Source organism: Cynara cardunculus, assembly GCF_001531365.2.
Source record: "Cynara cardunculus var. scolymus isolate 2C chromosome LG 5, CcrdV1, whole genome shotgun sequence".
Lineage (NCBI taxonomy): Eukaryota > Viridiplantae > Streptophyta > Magnoliopsida > Asterales > Asteraceae > Cynara > Cynara cardunculus.
In genome coordinates this window covers 33,737,067-33,753,939 of record NC_037532.1, presented here as the reverse complement: position 1 = coordinate 33,753,939, position 16,873 = coordinate 33,737,067, and the positions used below count along the sequence as shown (strand labels likewise).

General features: G+C 35.5%; 1 protein-coding gene across 1 annotated transcript; it reads left to right on the top strand.

Moving 5' to 3' along the window:
• Window positions 1–3,264: 3,264 nt before the first annotated feature.
• LOC112512490 (nicotinate phosphoribosyltransferase 1-like) lies at window positions 3,265–15,183 on the top strand. The gene is made up of 15 exons (XM_025118481.1): window positions 3,265–3,698; window positions 4,871–5,018; window positions 5,711–5,830; window positions 5,966–6,100; window positions 6,181–6,242; window positions 8,134–8,209; window positions 9,507–9,608; window positions 9,937–10,053; window positions 10,409–10,467; window positions 11,188–11,362; window positions 12,601–12,735; window positions 12,806–12,904; window positions 13,809–13,917; window positions 14,206–14,318; window positions 14,871–15,183. The coding sequence occupies exons 1-15, from the start codon at window positions 3,526–3,528 to the stop codon at window positions 14,946–14,948; spliced, it is 1,701 nt and encodes a 566-aa protein (XP_024974249.1). The 5' UTR covers window positions 3,265–3,525; the 3' UTR covers window positions 14,949–15,183.
• The last annotated feature ends 1,690 nt before the right edge of the window (window positions 15,184–16,873 follow it).

The following is a 16,873-nucleotide window of genomic DNA, read 5'->3' as shown; positions in this document are numbered from 1 at the left end:
TTGTCAAATTTTTATGATATCTTCAAACATATATTTTATTCAAAAATAAAAACATTATCGCTTTCTCAAAATCACATAAAGCCATATTATAATATCGACTRAGATAMADARKAAAATGAAATATTAAAATCATGATGTATCTCGCTGCATTGCGCGAGTACGCTTCTAGTTTATAATAAAACATATTAAAAATAACATATTTCAAAGATATTAATAACATATTATAAATTTATTAATAAAAAAATAATAATAAAAAAATATTTTTTTTTCAAAGGACCGGCCGTAACCGGTTACGGGACCGGAACCGGGACCGGCCGGCTTAACCGGTTATGGGAAAGCTTGACCGGTTATAGAGTTTTTCATTGGGACCGGGACCGGTTATAGAGGGACCGGTTATGGGCAGTTTTTGTCGCGATTAGGACCGGCCGTAACCGGTTAAGGCCCGGCCCGGGACCGATTTTTGGCCATCTCTACCATGATGTAGACGATTAAATATCGGTAATGGAGATTGTATTAAGAAAATAGAGATTAAAGGGTTGGTTTCGTGTTGGTAATATAAAATTTGAATTGTTTACATAGTGGGGTTGAGGAAGAAAAAAAAAAACAAAATTGAATACAATTTTGTTTTGGGAAGGAGCAAAAAAGGAAAAAAAAATTTGGCCGGCTGGGCCCTTACGCACAAGGGTGTTGAACGGTGGTCACTGCCATGGTCAAGTCGGTGGTCACCCTAATACAGAATGACCAACATAACTTGCTCATAATCGAACACACAGTTCCATAAGCGATTCATGATGAGATTAGTGAGATTCTGGGCTAATGAGATTTCACCAGGGTCTTGATTTCTATTCTAGATATTTATCCACAACCGCTGCAGTCACCGAAAACCTAAAGCATCGTCCCTGGAAGGTCATATGTGGGTAGGGCAACAAAGATCGACTTCCAAATCGAGTAGGACAATAGTTAGAAGGTGTAATGTATCTAGTGAAAAAAAATTAAAAATCTCAAAAAATTGAGAAAGCAAGGATTTTAAATACTGGACTGTGAGGATGTCACGTAAGTAATACCTTGGTTTTGCTTTTATATGTGTGTGTGTATGTGTGTATATATCTATACTACATTATAAAGCATTTGACAAAAATGCTTAAAAACCATTTTTTATGCATGAAGTATTGTATATTGATGCATATTACTTAAAATTCAAGATTACAAGTAAATTATGCATAAGCACAACTTATTAAAGCTCCATGTTTGAATTCGTGTAACTAACTGCGGATAAACATCTCATTTTAAAAATAAAAAGATCAAAAATATAATTAAGATAATTATCGAGTTCTAACAAAATAATTAATTATTATCATTATAAGAAAACATATTATTAAACCAAATATAAATTACTTCGTTATTGAACCTAAATTAAATTATAATAAAAAATTGAATTAAAAAAAATAAGAATTTTAAATAATTAATTTGATGTTAATATCGATGTATTTTTGTCAAATGTTTATGATACTTCAAGTTTATATTTTATTCAAAAATAAAAGCATAATCGTTTTTTCAAAATCACATAAGACCATATTATAACATTGACTGAGATAAAAAAAAAATATTAAAATCAAGATATATCTCATTGAATTGCACAAGTACTCTTCTATATATATATATAGAGAGAGAGAGAGAGAGAGAGTTATTCATCAGAATAGATTATTTTTTGGTTATGAAAAAATAATTATATACTAAAAGTTAAAATATTATCAGATATTATTAAATTGAATTATCAAATAACTGTAAATAAGCTACAACACTTAAATTGATATAATAATAAAAATATTTTTTTTAATCATATTTAAAATATTTTTAATAAAAAACAAAATATGTGAATTACAATTAATTTTAGAGTGAATTACACTTCTAGTCCTTATACTTTGCCCAAAAACCAATTTATCTCTCTTAACAGTTGCTAATTGACGATGTTAAGTTCAGGGGCCTTGAAGTGTTATAAAATTGAAAAATGTGAAACCGTCAGTGTAGATAGTTTGTTTTATGAATCAAATCGAAAACTTGAGCAAATCATCAGGACCATCAATGTAATTCACTTTTTTTTTTAATTTAAAGTAAATTGATCAGTTATCGAGCTCATGAAACACATCGATCATACATGTTTTTTGTAATTAAAAGTGCATCGAGTAGACATCGAATAGCTATTGAACACATGAAGTGAATACGAAATAAATGTTTCTTCAAATAAAAAATACATCGAACGACTATCTAACTTTATCATTAAATGATGTTTTAATATCAATAGGTTTAATAGGGGAAGTACTCCCTCATAATAGTGGGGGAGATTCTAGTGACACAACAATCCATAAATTATCTAATTAAATTAAATTAGTAAATGAAATAAAAACTACTTTAATACGTAAAATAAATCTTTATTTTTTTATAGGAAAAAACAAAAGAATAGACAAAATTACTAAAATGACCTTTAATTCTACGAAGTTAACGTCGGCGTTTGTCAGAAAAACCATGGTCAAAACAAATTATAAAATAACCATCTATCTCTAAAATTAAAACAAACATGACTGAAACGAATAAATGTCTTGGATGGAGCCTTTTTAATCAGACCACCAAATTTGAACCTAAAACGAAAACTGAAAAATTAATAACAATTAGTTCAGTCTAAGGATGGTGATTTGTCCCGACTCGATGGGAAACCCGGTTCATCTGACCCGAAAGGGGACGAGGATTCCTCGCTAAAACGGGTCCCGAGGCCAGGGATCCCCGTTAGAATCAAATTAAAGGATATTATTTATAGGGATTGATCGGGGATAAGACATATGTTTGATCGGGGACGGGATGTTAATCTCCGTACCCGTCGGGGATTGGGGCCGGGGGATGTTACTTCAAACCGGGGGCGGGTCTCCGTCCCGTTACCATGCCTAGTTCAGTCCAAACCACTAAAAAAACGTTTAAACCATAGATCATGCCAGATCGTCTGATTTGGAAAATTTTCAAATCAAACCAGACCATTAACCGCTCAAACCACAAAAAACGATCCGATCTAAGTTAATTCGACCCGTTTGAGTAGTTCAACAGTTTTTCGAACTAACACTTTTTTTTTTTTTTTTATTATCAATTTAAAAGAAAATTTTACAATTATATTAAATAAAAGTGAAAATAAAAGTGATATTATTTTAGTGAACTGCAAAGACTACTGGTCCATGGAAAGAGTATCTAAACAAAACAAACAAAGAATGGAAAAGAGTTGATTTCAACAGGACAAAAATCAACGACTCACTCAAGAGAATCATAGCACAACCCCACTTCGGCGACGGCACCACCACCACCACCACCACAACCACAACGACCGTCCTTTTTGTCTCTTTCAATCTCCACTTCTTGGATTCCATCGGCTCCTTTTCTATCTGAAACAGACGTGTTTGTTGATATATGTGAAGATAAGGGGACGAAAACTACGAAGCATATAGAATTTGTGGCGTCTTTGATTGGTTACACAACACACATATAATGGATGTGAAACCTAAAGTTAACGGTGATCTTAAGGATGATGAAGATAACCGTCGTCCGGCAGCAATCGATGGTCCCACCAATCCAATGGTTACGCCGCTTCTCACGGATCTCTATCAGTTCACCATGGCTTATGCGTACTGGAAAGCTGGAAAGCATAACGAACGTGCTGTGTTAGTTTCTCAATCGCTGTTTTTTTATTCAATTGTTTTGATTTTCCTTTGATGTTGATTTGTTTATGTGGTGATTGTTGTTAGATGGAATTGATTGATTCCTTTGGTGTCACTACTCGGGCTAGCGTTTATAGCCATATGATAAACGGATGAAAATGTTATAATTTCCAAATTTCAAGTGTCTTAACTCATTAGATTGGTTGCAGTTGATTTAGGGGATGCAGCTTTGAAAATGATTTGGGAACTTTAGCATTAAAGTTGGAATTTTCATGAATGCTATTTGTAAATCAGTTCAATAGGTCTACCATCACCATGAAATCTATTTGCTACTTTGGCCAACAAAGTTTTGCTTTTTACTGTAAGAATAGATATTATTGAACATTACTTCTTTGCTTAAGGTATATAGAGAAGATATACATAGAGAATGAATGAGTCAACAATTTGATTAATTATATGGTGCCTTTGTTTCAAAATTGGTGTCCTGCTTATAAATTATAAGCCCAGCATAAGAGGGCAAGGAGATATAAATTACAAGCCTAAAATCGATATGTGTGATTATCACCCTTGGGTTTGTATCCTGATATCACACTAATGGTTAAATCTTTGCACCCTTCAATTATGCTCCATGCACTAAATGAAATGTGGTGCCAATTGATCCATAGGTTAGGACATTGTATTAGCATCAACCTTTTATTTCAATGGTGAGATGTAATAACTAATGTAGTTTTCTGCCTCTGAAGATATCCATGTTACAATTTCTTAAGGCCAAATAAAATGAATGAATAAAGGAATACAAAGAGGCACCTTAATCAGATTCAAGTAAATGGGAATCAGTGAATCTTGTTTTTTGGAGAGCTCAACGAAGTACTTTGCTCTCCGATTAAAAAACGTTAGTGTTATTCACGCTTTATAATGGTAATGTAAAGAAGATATGATACATGATTTATTGATTTCAATTTACCTATAAGACCAAAACTTTTTGTTTAATTGTAATGGTACTTGTACGATTACTTGGGCTTGATTAATGTTCCATTTACTATTAWGATTGGATTTTGATGTTTGAATCAATGTAGAACCCCTCTGTTTTTAACAGTAATTCAGTCAACACCATGGGGCCGTATGGTTGTCTTAACCTTGATAGGTTATCTTGTAATCTTTGGCTTATTTTTCAGGTTTGACTTATATTTTCGACGGAACCCGTTTGGTGGTGAATATACTGTTTTTGCTGGTCTCGAAGAGTGCATAAGGTTCATTGCTAATTTTAAATTTTCAAAGGAAGAGATTGCTTTTGTTCGAGAAAGTTTATCTCCAACATGTGAGGTAAGCATCAAGTCAGATGCATCAAGAGTAGTTTAATACTTGATTCTTAATAGAAACATAATGAAGTTTGAAGTATTGGTGTCCACAGAAGATTTCTAGGTGTTACCTGAATTGTTTAGTCTCTGAAACTAGTTGCATATGTTGGTATGATTGATCATCTAATTTTCCAGCAACTGCAAGTGAATCCAAGGAAATACAGTTTTGTAAGGATCCTTGTTTATGTTTAATCAAAAAGAGGACCATTGTTCATTGATATCACTGCAAAGTGCACCATATCATAACATATTCCAATTGCTTGAGCTATTAACAGAATACTTCTTGCTTTTTGTCTATGTGGAATGTCCTCCCCAAAGCTGTGGGATGTAAAAATACATCGGTAGGGGAGCGTTCTGCTGACCATGGCATGTGTTAAGATATTTCATAAAGAAATGATGTGTGTTTGTCAGCAAACCATTGCAAATTTGTTTATTTTTGGTTTACGCCAACGAGTATATTAATATGTAGTGAACCAGAAATCCATTTGCAGTCCATTTCATACATTAATCTTCTACCTGATCATCCAAAATGATTTATGATTAATTTACTGTATCTAGAACCTGCTTTCATAGAATGCAACGACTATATCCATACCTTTTTACTCTATGCATTACCACTTTTAAATGTTCCTAACAATTTTCTTCTGTCGAGGTTAGGATGGCTTCTTTGATTATCTTGAAGGAATTGATTGTTCTGATGTGGAAGTATATGCTATTACTGAGGGATCTGTCGTCTTTCCTAAAGTTCCCTTGATGAGGGTTGAAGGCCCAGTGGCTGTGAGTCATATGAACTGGTTCATTCTACAAGATATTTTTTGAAACATTTTTAAAAAGAAAGCTCTTAAATCTCAGGGCTACGTGTCTTGTTATCCTCATAAGGCCTATAATGCATCCCTATATTGTTTCTTACAGGTGGTTCAATTGTTGGAAACTCCTTATGTGAATCTTATAAATTATGCATCACTAGTCACTACAAATGCTGCAAGGCATCGTTTTGTTGCTGGAAAATCCAAAGTACTTCTTGAGTTTGGGCTACGACGGGCACAGGTTGTAACATGTCTGTTTTCCTCAATATCAATTAATGCATTCAGTGTGTTATTTACTTACTGTGTCTCTTTTTCTTGTAGGGCCCGGATGGTGGTATAGGGGCATCAAAGTATTGCTACATGGGAGGATTTGATGCAACAAGGTGATCTTGTTGACCACATATAGTGCACCTTAAATGATGGTAGATCATTGATTGAGTTCTAACACTACCTTAGTGTGGGTCCCTGTTTAAAAATTTGTTTGCATTTTTCCAGTTTAATATCTAATTGACATTCCTGATAGAGGGAACAGTAGAATATATCTCGCATGCTAGTGAGCATGCTTATAAAGAGTCATCATACCAACTCCAGATAAAAACATGCACAAACTTTGCCAGAGCCCTTGCAATACTGGCAGAACTATGTTGTAACCAACAGATTCAAGTGAAGACACTAAAACTGTAGATAGAAGTATTTTTGTGTTTTCAATTAATTTATAATATGGCCCATTATTTTATTATAAATTGATTCGCTGTTCAATGTTCATAGAAGTTACATGAAAGATTAGTACTCAGATGAAGGGATCATAGATATGAAAGTCGGCATGTCTGCTTATTTTAATAAATGCTATTTTTGGCCTGTTCTGTTAAAGGGTTTTGAAGTTGCCATCACTTTTCTATAGGCCTATAGATCACTTGCATCCCCTTCTCTATATAATACATAGCTATATGTATGCGTGTGCGTATATATTGTTACACACATGTATCTGTCATGGGCTATTTCACAAAATCCACAAATATTATTCTTACTCTTATGGCGTATTTCACAAACACAAGAAAGAGAATGAAAGGGCAGATCTCATAAGCATTGTGATGCATGAAATATTTTTATGCTCTGTGTCTCTGTTATACACTGAGATCGAAATAGTTGGCTATATGTATTCGTTGAATGCTTTACAGTATTTCTCAGGCTTTCGAGAGGCCTGAGATCTCTCCCTAAAGCGTTCCCGCTCAATTTGGTGTGTACAAAACAAAATGCCCTCCTACACCACCTAGACCCCCCTATTTATACTAACAACTATCTCTAACCTCCCATCCACAACTTGCTATGCATGAAGTTACCATATTGCCCTTTCCAAAACAGGTGTAATACTAAAGACCCTCTACTTTGGTGTGTAACAGTTTTGTTAAGCAGTTAAAATACGAGAAATTTCAGACAATTTCTAGCCGAATTACTAATTCGCTTCCATAGGTTGTTTATGTTTCCATCAAGAGAAGTTCACATGGAATCCCTGGAAGATATGCCCATAGCTGACCAAATTCCCAATTTTTACCTCAACTTGCCTTCTGGAAAATATAATTAAGCATCATTGGTGTTCTACCTCTGAAAAATCATGTTGCATTACACAAGTTCACGACATTACAGCTAAATGGAGGAACACCGCTCCCAGATGATGAGAAATTGCTCATCGCTCTGTTCTCACTTCTCACTTCTCATGTGCATTATCTTTATGTGTGTGTGCCTTTTTTATAAATACCTTATAATTGGAAGGGACAGCGTCTTTCCCGAATGTAAGAGAATAATTGCATCCAGAAACTTTTCTCCTCTACCCTGACACACCACAGCACCAGGGTCCACCCTTACACAGGTACACACCTACACAGCATATGTTACACAGTGGAAATGCATGAAGAGAATTTTGGAATTATGAATTGATAGCGAGTATTATTCCAAAAACCAATGTTCTAGGTTCTAGGTACCCTTACAGTCTTATGACCGCTCACTACTTGCACATGCTTGCAGTTGCACATTGCAAACTAGGAAGTGAAACTTTTATCATCGAACCCTTGTAGGACCAATCCGTTGCTAGATATGTCATGGGTGTCACTAAATCTAGCACCATTATGGACGAACTAGATTATGAGAAGGGATAACTTATGCACGGTTGGAACAGCCATGGGTTTTATATTTTTCATCTCTCTCAACAATAGCATGGTCAAAAAAAATTCCTATACCAAGGAAGCTTATATCTTTTTATTTGCTGTGTGTTGACAGCAATTGTGCAGCTGGAAGATTATTTGGAATACCGCTCCGGGGAACACATTCCCATGCTTTTGTTAGCTCATTCATGGTTGGTGCAATATATAACCACTTTGTTTCGTTCAGTGAAGTTGTTTTGAATGCCGTGATGAATTATAATCTGTTTCAGGGCTTAAAACCCGTTACATTGATTAATAAGTCCAATGTTATCAATGTAACGGTTTTTGGCATGTGCCATCTTCTTGAACTTGTTTAGCAGTTATGGTTTAAAGTATTTGTACTTTTCAATGAATAATCTTCTTCATTGATTCAAAAGTACATGTACAACCTAATTATATAGGGGTTTACAGCCTAATAGATAGAAAACTAGATTCCTAGAGATAATAGACCTTGTGTATGACAAGTCAATCAACTTTCCTACTAACCTCTGATGTGTGTGAGCGTCAACCACATCTCCTGAATTGTTGCTCCAAAGCTTGGTATTTGGATTAACAGGTGTATCGATCGGTTTACAAATTACAACCTAACAATCTTGAATTCTTCAGCAAATTGATGATATACTTCTGTGGGTCAACAATAACTCCTTTCTTTGATCTAGCTATCTCCATGCCGAGGAAATATTTTAGAACCCCCAAATCTTCAACTTCAAATTCCTAGGCAGCTTTTTCTTCGGTCTATTCATTTTCTGAGTGTCATTCTGGTCAAATGATGTCATCAACATACACAATTAGTACAACAATCTTCCAATTTGGTCTTCTTTTAAAGAACATACTGTGCTCAATATTTTCTTGTGAGTAATCTTGTTTTTTTATTGATCTGTGGAAAATTCCAAATCATGCCTTTGTTAAAATCTAGATAAACCTAAAATCCCCGCTTGAATTTACTTCATTCGTTAAGTAAGATCTTTAGAAAGCTAGCTTAGAAGACTACAAGTTGAAAACTATTTCCTTTTTACCATTTTATCTCAGTTGATTGTTTAGTGACACATGTACTGTGGTTAGGATCATGCCCATATTATGCAAAAGGAGGTTTAGTTCTTTAAGGAACATCAAGATATGTAAGGAGAACATTTAAAAAATCAATACATTTGTTGTCAAGTTCGCATGTTAAAAACTTTGCGCTTGTCTAGTTGTATGGAAGACTGTTGTTCTAGTTTTCATTCTCTACATATGTATGCAAACAGTCCCTTGTTTTGACTTATTACTTAACCTGAATACCTGTAATATAGTGACTTGCTAATGTTCTAGGTTTTATATGATAAAGGTCCTATATCTTGAGTTCTTGAGTAGCTAGTGTAGTTTTGACTTGCTGGGCTTGTTTGTGCCTGTATTATTTATCAAGTTTTTGGAAGATTTTGAAGTTACTTTAATCAATCTGTCGATTTGTAGGGAACTGATGAGATTATACAGAAGTCTCTCCGAAGTCATGATGGCTCTAGCGTGTGCCAGGATTTTGTTAGTGTTGTGCATACATGGTTAAGCAAACTAAAGGTGCGACCATACTCTCATGGCTTTTGCAGTTGTAGTATTTGTTTCAGTCATGAATTCAACGTTGTATAGCACATGCAGGAACTAATCATAAAGAAAGAAAATATCTAATATATGATTTGGATAATCCAAATGCACATAAACATTACCATTTTCTTTTAGTTGCTTACCCTCCAAAATTGGAGTTTTTTTCCTTTTACTAATCGTCTCTCAGTTCTAGGGAAGCATTTGCTTATGCCTGATTCAATACTTTCTGTGCTTTTTTCCATGTAAGAGTTTTCCGTTGCATATATCTTATATTTCTATTACTCTGCGTTTTTACATGTTTCAGAGGCTAAGTATATTGAAGGGTGTTTTTGGTGAGACTAACCAGAGTGAGCTAGCTGCTTTCATTTCGTACGCCCTGGCATTTCCTGACAACTTTCTAGCTCTTGTAGACACATATGATGTAAGTCGGAAGTTTCTTGGATTGTTCTATATGTTGTTTAAATATGCACTCATTGCTATTTATTTGCTTAGTCATATGTGTGCTCACTTTGAACTCCATTTCTTCTCAATATATTTTTTTTGTACCACATCTCGTTTTCATTTAATGAACTCACCTAAAAGATATGTAATTTATACAAACATCAATTTTGTCTTCCTGCTCTTAACAATCGTGCATGTCCTCATGTAGGACTATTAATGTATTACAATATGGCGTGTTTCTTTTGTTCCCTGTAGCTGTTATACACGATATTCATTAACTGGGGTTGATTATTACCAAATTAATTAACACAATGGTGTTGTGTCATTTCTTCCAGGTCATGAGGAGCGGTATTCCTAACTTCTGCGCTGTTGCTCTAGCACTAAATGATATGGGGTATGTCCGTAAATTTGAAACAATATTATAATGCACATTTAAGCATAGTTGTGCTTGCTTTTACACAGTTGCATATAATTGTATATGCATTCATTTTTTGCTTGGTTAGAGAATCAATTATGCAATTCCACAGTTATTTCCGAAATCCTTCTGTGAGAAATGACAATCATATCTATTGTCCATACCAGAATAAATGGTCACTTTGACCAGCCAAGTGTTAAATAGAAGTTGATGAATACCATCTTTATCACCAGTAGTTTCAAAGTACATGGAAAGTTTTATTATTCAACATGTATACACTAAAAAGGCTAAAGTGTGAAGTTACATATAGTGATAACTGATGACTAGTTTTGCTTCCTGGCATATACAAACAACTAAAAGTTATAATGGTGAAGTTAAAGTGATATGTCCCCTATCTGGTTTTAGCCCTATTAAGTCAATGATGTTACCTGGTGATTTTCTTAGTATGTAACTAGCGTTTGTTTGCAACTTATCTTGTCGATGTGAATTTTTGGTGCACCTTGGCATACATGCTGCGATAAACTGGATTCAATCAAGAAACTGATGTATGAGTGGACCCAAGTGATTGGGAGAAAAAACTCGCACTGAGTTTATATTTTTCTGGTTCTACCTTATGATATGGGATCACAGTTTTATACTTTAGCCTATTTGTGTTTTTTTGTAAATTCACATGTAGGCTTTTGTTTATGTTTTCTGCAGGTACAAAGCAAGGGGCATTAGATTAGACTCTGGTGACCTTGCTTATCTGTCATGTGAAACGAGGAAGTTCTTTCAGACTGTTGAAAAGGAATTTGGGGTTCCTGATTTTGGAAAGACTGGTATCACTGCTAGCAATGACCTTAATGAGGAAACCTTAGATGCTTTGAACAAACAGGTAAGTATCATCAAGGAGTAAATATTTGTAGATTCTTGAAACTGATATCACTGTTACCGTATTGTATACTTCTTGTTGATCAAGATTTTACTTGATGAGAATTTGGACCCAAATAAAGATTTAGCACTCAATCAATCGAGAAACTTTACTTCTAGTTTATTTAAAGAGACGGAAACTTAGGACACTCGATTTATACACACACACACAGAGGGAGGCTGCGTTAGGAACCTCATTTTCATTGAGATCCAAGGAACCACCAACTGCGTGCCACGTGTTAATATTCATCGTGAATATGGAATGGACATGAATTTTTTACTACGTTCATCACGAATACAAACATTTATGATGAATGTTACGACATTCATCATGAACATGGACACATGGCACGCTCTTGATGATTTCCCGGTTCTCAATGAAATGAGGTTCCTTGCGGAACCTTCCCTGAAATGAGGGTTGGCTTCTTGCAAGAATGGAAATTATGGTAAGAAGGGATCTCCTCCCTTGGATCAATCCTAATTGAAGATCAACACTAACGCGGTGCACCAAGATGCACCAGATCAATGCTTGTGATAAGCGCACTTCATAGGGTAGGGATGAGATTAAAAGTGATCAAGGGTCAGCTTTACTCTTATTCTCACACGATACTTCTGTCTATCTATATACTGAAAAAACTGCAGCCCTTCATGAAGGGGGTAGGGACAAATCTTACGAGTCTGCTCATGATGTCACGCGACAGCATATTTCCTCCACAAATCTCTAAAAGTGCTACTACATTTCTAGAGTGAGCTTTTTTTAGTTTACTTTATATGATGCAACATTGTGAGACTCTATCAATTAATCTAATTCCTAACTTCTTCTGGTGTGAGTTGATCTTAACAATGTCCAAACTCGATTATTCCCTCCTACTGGACAAAGAATCCTTTTTGCTATACTATTCCACTTGCCTGCGTAACTTTTGCCTCAAAGAAGTCCAATGTTAACCAACTATATTGTTGGATAGAAGATGCCCGACTTTGACATCTAGCTGGTCAATGCAACTGTTGCAGAAGATTCAACATTAGAAAATTTCAATCATCCACAAGAAACGTAATTATTGAAAAAATATACAGCCACCATCACATTTATAGCAAATCCTATGCTCGTTTTTGGTGCATCCATAGTTTTACTCATATTTACTGCCTTTTGTGATCATAATTGGCAGCATTCCATGTTTACAATCGATTACTTTTCGTGCTCAGGGTCATGAGGTAGATGCCTTTGGAATCGGGACCAATTTGGTCACTTGTTATGCTCAAGCTGCTCTAGGTTGTGTTTTCAAGCTTGTTGAGATAAATAACCAGCCGCGTATTAAGCTGTCAGAAGATGTCTCAAAGGTTTGAAATTTGCTTGCGGTTGCTGTTTGTATTCTGAATCTTCATTAACAAATGTATATTTTGGTGGTAGGTCTCTATTCCTTGTAAAAAACGATCTTTCAGATTATACGGCAAGGAAGGTTACCCCCTTTTGGACATAATGTCAGGTGAAAATGAACGACCTCCAAAGGTAAATTGCTTCCTTGTTCGCAATAAATTATGTGTGGCTACAACCTAGAATAGCCTTCATGAAAACAACCACTCTACCACTCTTTGAGGTAGATGCTAGGTGATGCTTCCATCTTCCTTACCTTGACCCCATATTCAGATGAGACATACTAGGTTTGTTTGGTTTAAAACCGAAGATAGCTAATCTTAAATTAGAAGTTCCCCAAAAGGGTTCATGGGACTAGGGGTCTCAAAATCGTATCAAACCAAACCAACCAACATCAATACCAGTTGTACCGGTTAAATTGGTAACGACATTTTCTGGTTGGTACGGGATTCAAAGTCGGTTGTTACATAGCACAATAAATCAAATACCATGGTACCACCATACCGTACCAACTTTTATATATTTAATGAATTAATTATTATCTATTAATTAATATTTAATTAATTATGGCGTTGGGCCCTAAACTTTTATTATGCCACCTCTTGGGTTTTTCCCTTTTCTAATTCTAATTTGAAACTTTGTATCAACTTTTGAAGTATTGTAACTTTGGATTTCGTTTGGGCATTGGTAGTCTTTTTCCGTGTTTTAACGTATTCAACTTACAACTTTGCGATATTGGTCCAGTATGTCAGTACCATTACCAACACGTACCAACTGAGAAAACTTGGTATTAATTAAGTTGGTACACGGGTAAAGTTGGTTGGTACTGGTAGCAACTAGCAAGTTCTCGTACCAATTATAAGTTGGTTGGTACATAGGATAGGGAAAACATGCTATCATACCATGTTCACCCCTACATGGGACAACCCAAAATGTCACATGTTGCAACTTTCCTGTTGATGTTCTGCTGTGATTTATGTACAATTTGACTTTGTAAATAGCTATCGTTGATTTGTCTCCGTTTGATACTTGACGACAGGTAGGCGAAAGAATTTTATGTCGCCACCCATTTAATGAATCCAAGAGAGCTTATGTGGTGCCACAGCGTGTTGAGGAGCTTATGAAGTGTTATTGGCCCGGAAATACAGGTTCGGAGCCCTTATTTTTCGGATATATGGTAATGCGTTTGGTATGCGGGACATGACCAAGTGGGACAAAAATGACCAAGATAAGTGGAACGGAAATCTGAGAGATGGGACAAGATCGGTAAATCACTAAACTACCCATATCAAATTAAAACCCTAAAACCTTCCACAACTCTTTCTTCCGTCCTACCTTAGTCCCAACCATCGAGTCCCCGCCTACGTGCCAAATGCACCCTGTTATACACTTGATTCTAACACGACTTAACCCAAATTGTGCGTGTTTATATGAAGACGAAAAAAGAGAAGAACTGCCAACGCTTAAGCAGAACAGGGAACGTTGTATCAGCCAACTGGAACAAATGCGACCTGATCACATGAGACGGCTAAATCCTACCCCTTACAAGGTATGCTGCATACGGTATCCCTAATTCAGAATTCATATAGGTGATAATATGAGCGGGTTGGATTATGGGTTGAAATGAGTAAAAATATATGCATTTTGGACGACTTTTTAAGTTTTAAGCGATGTTTGACAATTATAAGCTAGCTTATTTTTTGAGCTTTATCGAACCCCTGGGCACATGGGATATTCCACATTCCTCACGACCTCAACTACTACTACGGTGGGAATTGCTTGTTAGGAAGATGCATATTTCTATTAGCCAGAGGGTTTCTTAAATCTATCATAACGTCGTACATTTAAAAAAAAATTAGCAGAAGGTTGTTCTCCTAAATAACCGGAATTCCTTGTTCCTTTTTTTATTAACCTGGATATTCAACCCGCTATGCGAGCTGACTAATCTCAGGACGACCACCGGCTTCTTGGGTAGCCTAGAGTCATCGCATTTGAACCTCCATGACTACAAGGGGATTCTTATTCGAACCTGGGACCTCCAAGCACTTTTGACCTTTGGAGCCCAGGCTCAAACCTCCGTTGTTCCTTTTTGTTTTTGCAGGTTAGCGTAACGGCAAAGTTGTATGATTTCATTCATTTTCTATGGCTGAACGAGGCACCGGTAGGAGAATTACAATAGGGGTCTGCAAGTAATAATGCTGCAAATAACCATGGCTCCTTTCATCAACTCTACATAATAAGTTAGATTTTTGTTTAAATACCATTGGTATGTTGCATAGTTTTCAATGTTTCAGTATATGGAATAAAAGGTTTTCGCTCCGTCTCCAAATGAAAATCTGTAATCATTGAACTTTATTTTGTGAATACGTTCGTGTATATATATGCATACACATTGCGTCACAAATTACGTGGTCAACTGCTTGTCCAGGGCATGGGTCCTTGAACTCGAGTCCGATACACGCCTTTTCACCGTCGTTTGGATTGGTTTTCGAACTTAAGTTATGCAATCAAATGCATCAAGACGGTGGTCAAGTAGGACCGTGGACGAGCCAACCTTTATCGTATAATTTGAGTTTGTAAACCAATTGAGAGGCTGAATTGGAGAACCCCTTGGGGAATTGGAGAACCCCTTGGGGAAGTGGGGTTGAAGTCCAGTACCGGTTATGTAAGGATCGGTTACAAGAGGTCCGATCCGAGTTACTAAAAGTCCAATCAGTTACCATCGGTTACGAGTCCTGAGGTTGGACCGGTTACAAGGTCTGATCACCTCTTTTGGTCTTATTCATCAAGCTATTGTTTTTGTTTTCAAAGCCCTAAGAAATTGTATTTTAGTAATTGACATATTTTATTTGGAGTAAAGTGGCGGCTGTTCACCAAATGCTTATCAGGTAAACTCTTATCGGGTGTTACTTACCTTCTGGGAAAGCATGATAAGTATCTAGAATTTTACCCGATAAGATGCATAGCAAGGATAAGAGGCATAGCAAGTATCTATAACATGTATTTAAAGATGAATAAAACTACTAATTTCTCAACTTCTGATATTAAGATGTGATCTTTTCTTTTGAAGCATATAATATTTATATACGGTAAATGCAACAAATAAATTCACACACCCTTTTTATTTTTGGTGATGTTTGAACCCCTGACATCTTAGAAGGCAAAAGGCTACGATACCATTAGGCCAAAAACTTTTTAACGATTAAGATGTGATCTTATTTTTAATAAGAATGTCAAAAAAGTATCCTTTTGTAATAGTGGAGACGGTGTTGGCACCAGATAATGTTGGCGGCAGCATACATGGACCAAATGTGGAGATCGGAGGATGTGGTGAATGATGATGGAAGGTGCATGGCAATTTCTCACTTGTGATTGAGTCGAGTTTAAATGACAATTCCTCTTCGGGTTTTCTTTGCCGCTTGTGGAGCTCTTTTGTTTATCTTCTGGTTTCAACGCCTCGTAGAATATGTGTACTCTTTTCTTGGATATTATTTGTGCCTTTAAAGAAATGGCAGTACCAAATAAATGACTATTTGAATCGGGATTTTTGAGCATAAATATTCCGTTACGTATGACATAAACGATTTTTAATAATTTGTTACAGATTATAGCTTTTTGTTTGTTCGGTCATTTTTTAAGAAAAAGGGATGAAATAATCGTCATATTTATTAGTGATTTATGTTCAACGTTTTATCTTCTAATGAATTTTTTAGAATAAAATTGTGATAATTTACAATTGATGTCAAATAAACGTATTTATCACGTAAGTAAACTGCAGACACAAAGATCAAACATTTATAATGAAAGTCAAACGTCAAGTTAGACGCTTGGGAATGGGGTCCACACACACTCTTCCTTTACTCCATTCATACTCATAGTACAATAATGGTACCGAATTTTTTACAATATTTATGATCAATGTCTTGTTGAAACTTGGTTTAATATGATGGAAGACGAACCCATTTAATAGACCAACTAAGAAGCTTAAACGAAACATTTAAGAATTCGGACATGAACGTATCAGTGTTCATATTGGATCCATCTATTGATCTTTATATATATATATATATATATATATATATATATATATATATATATATATAG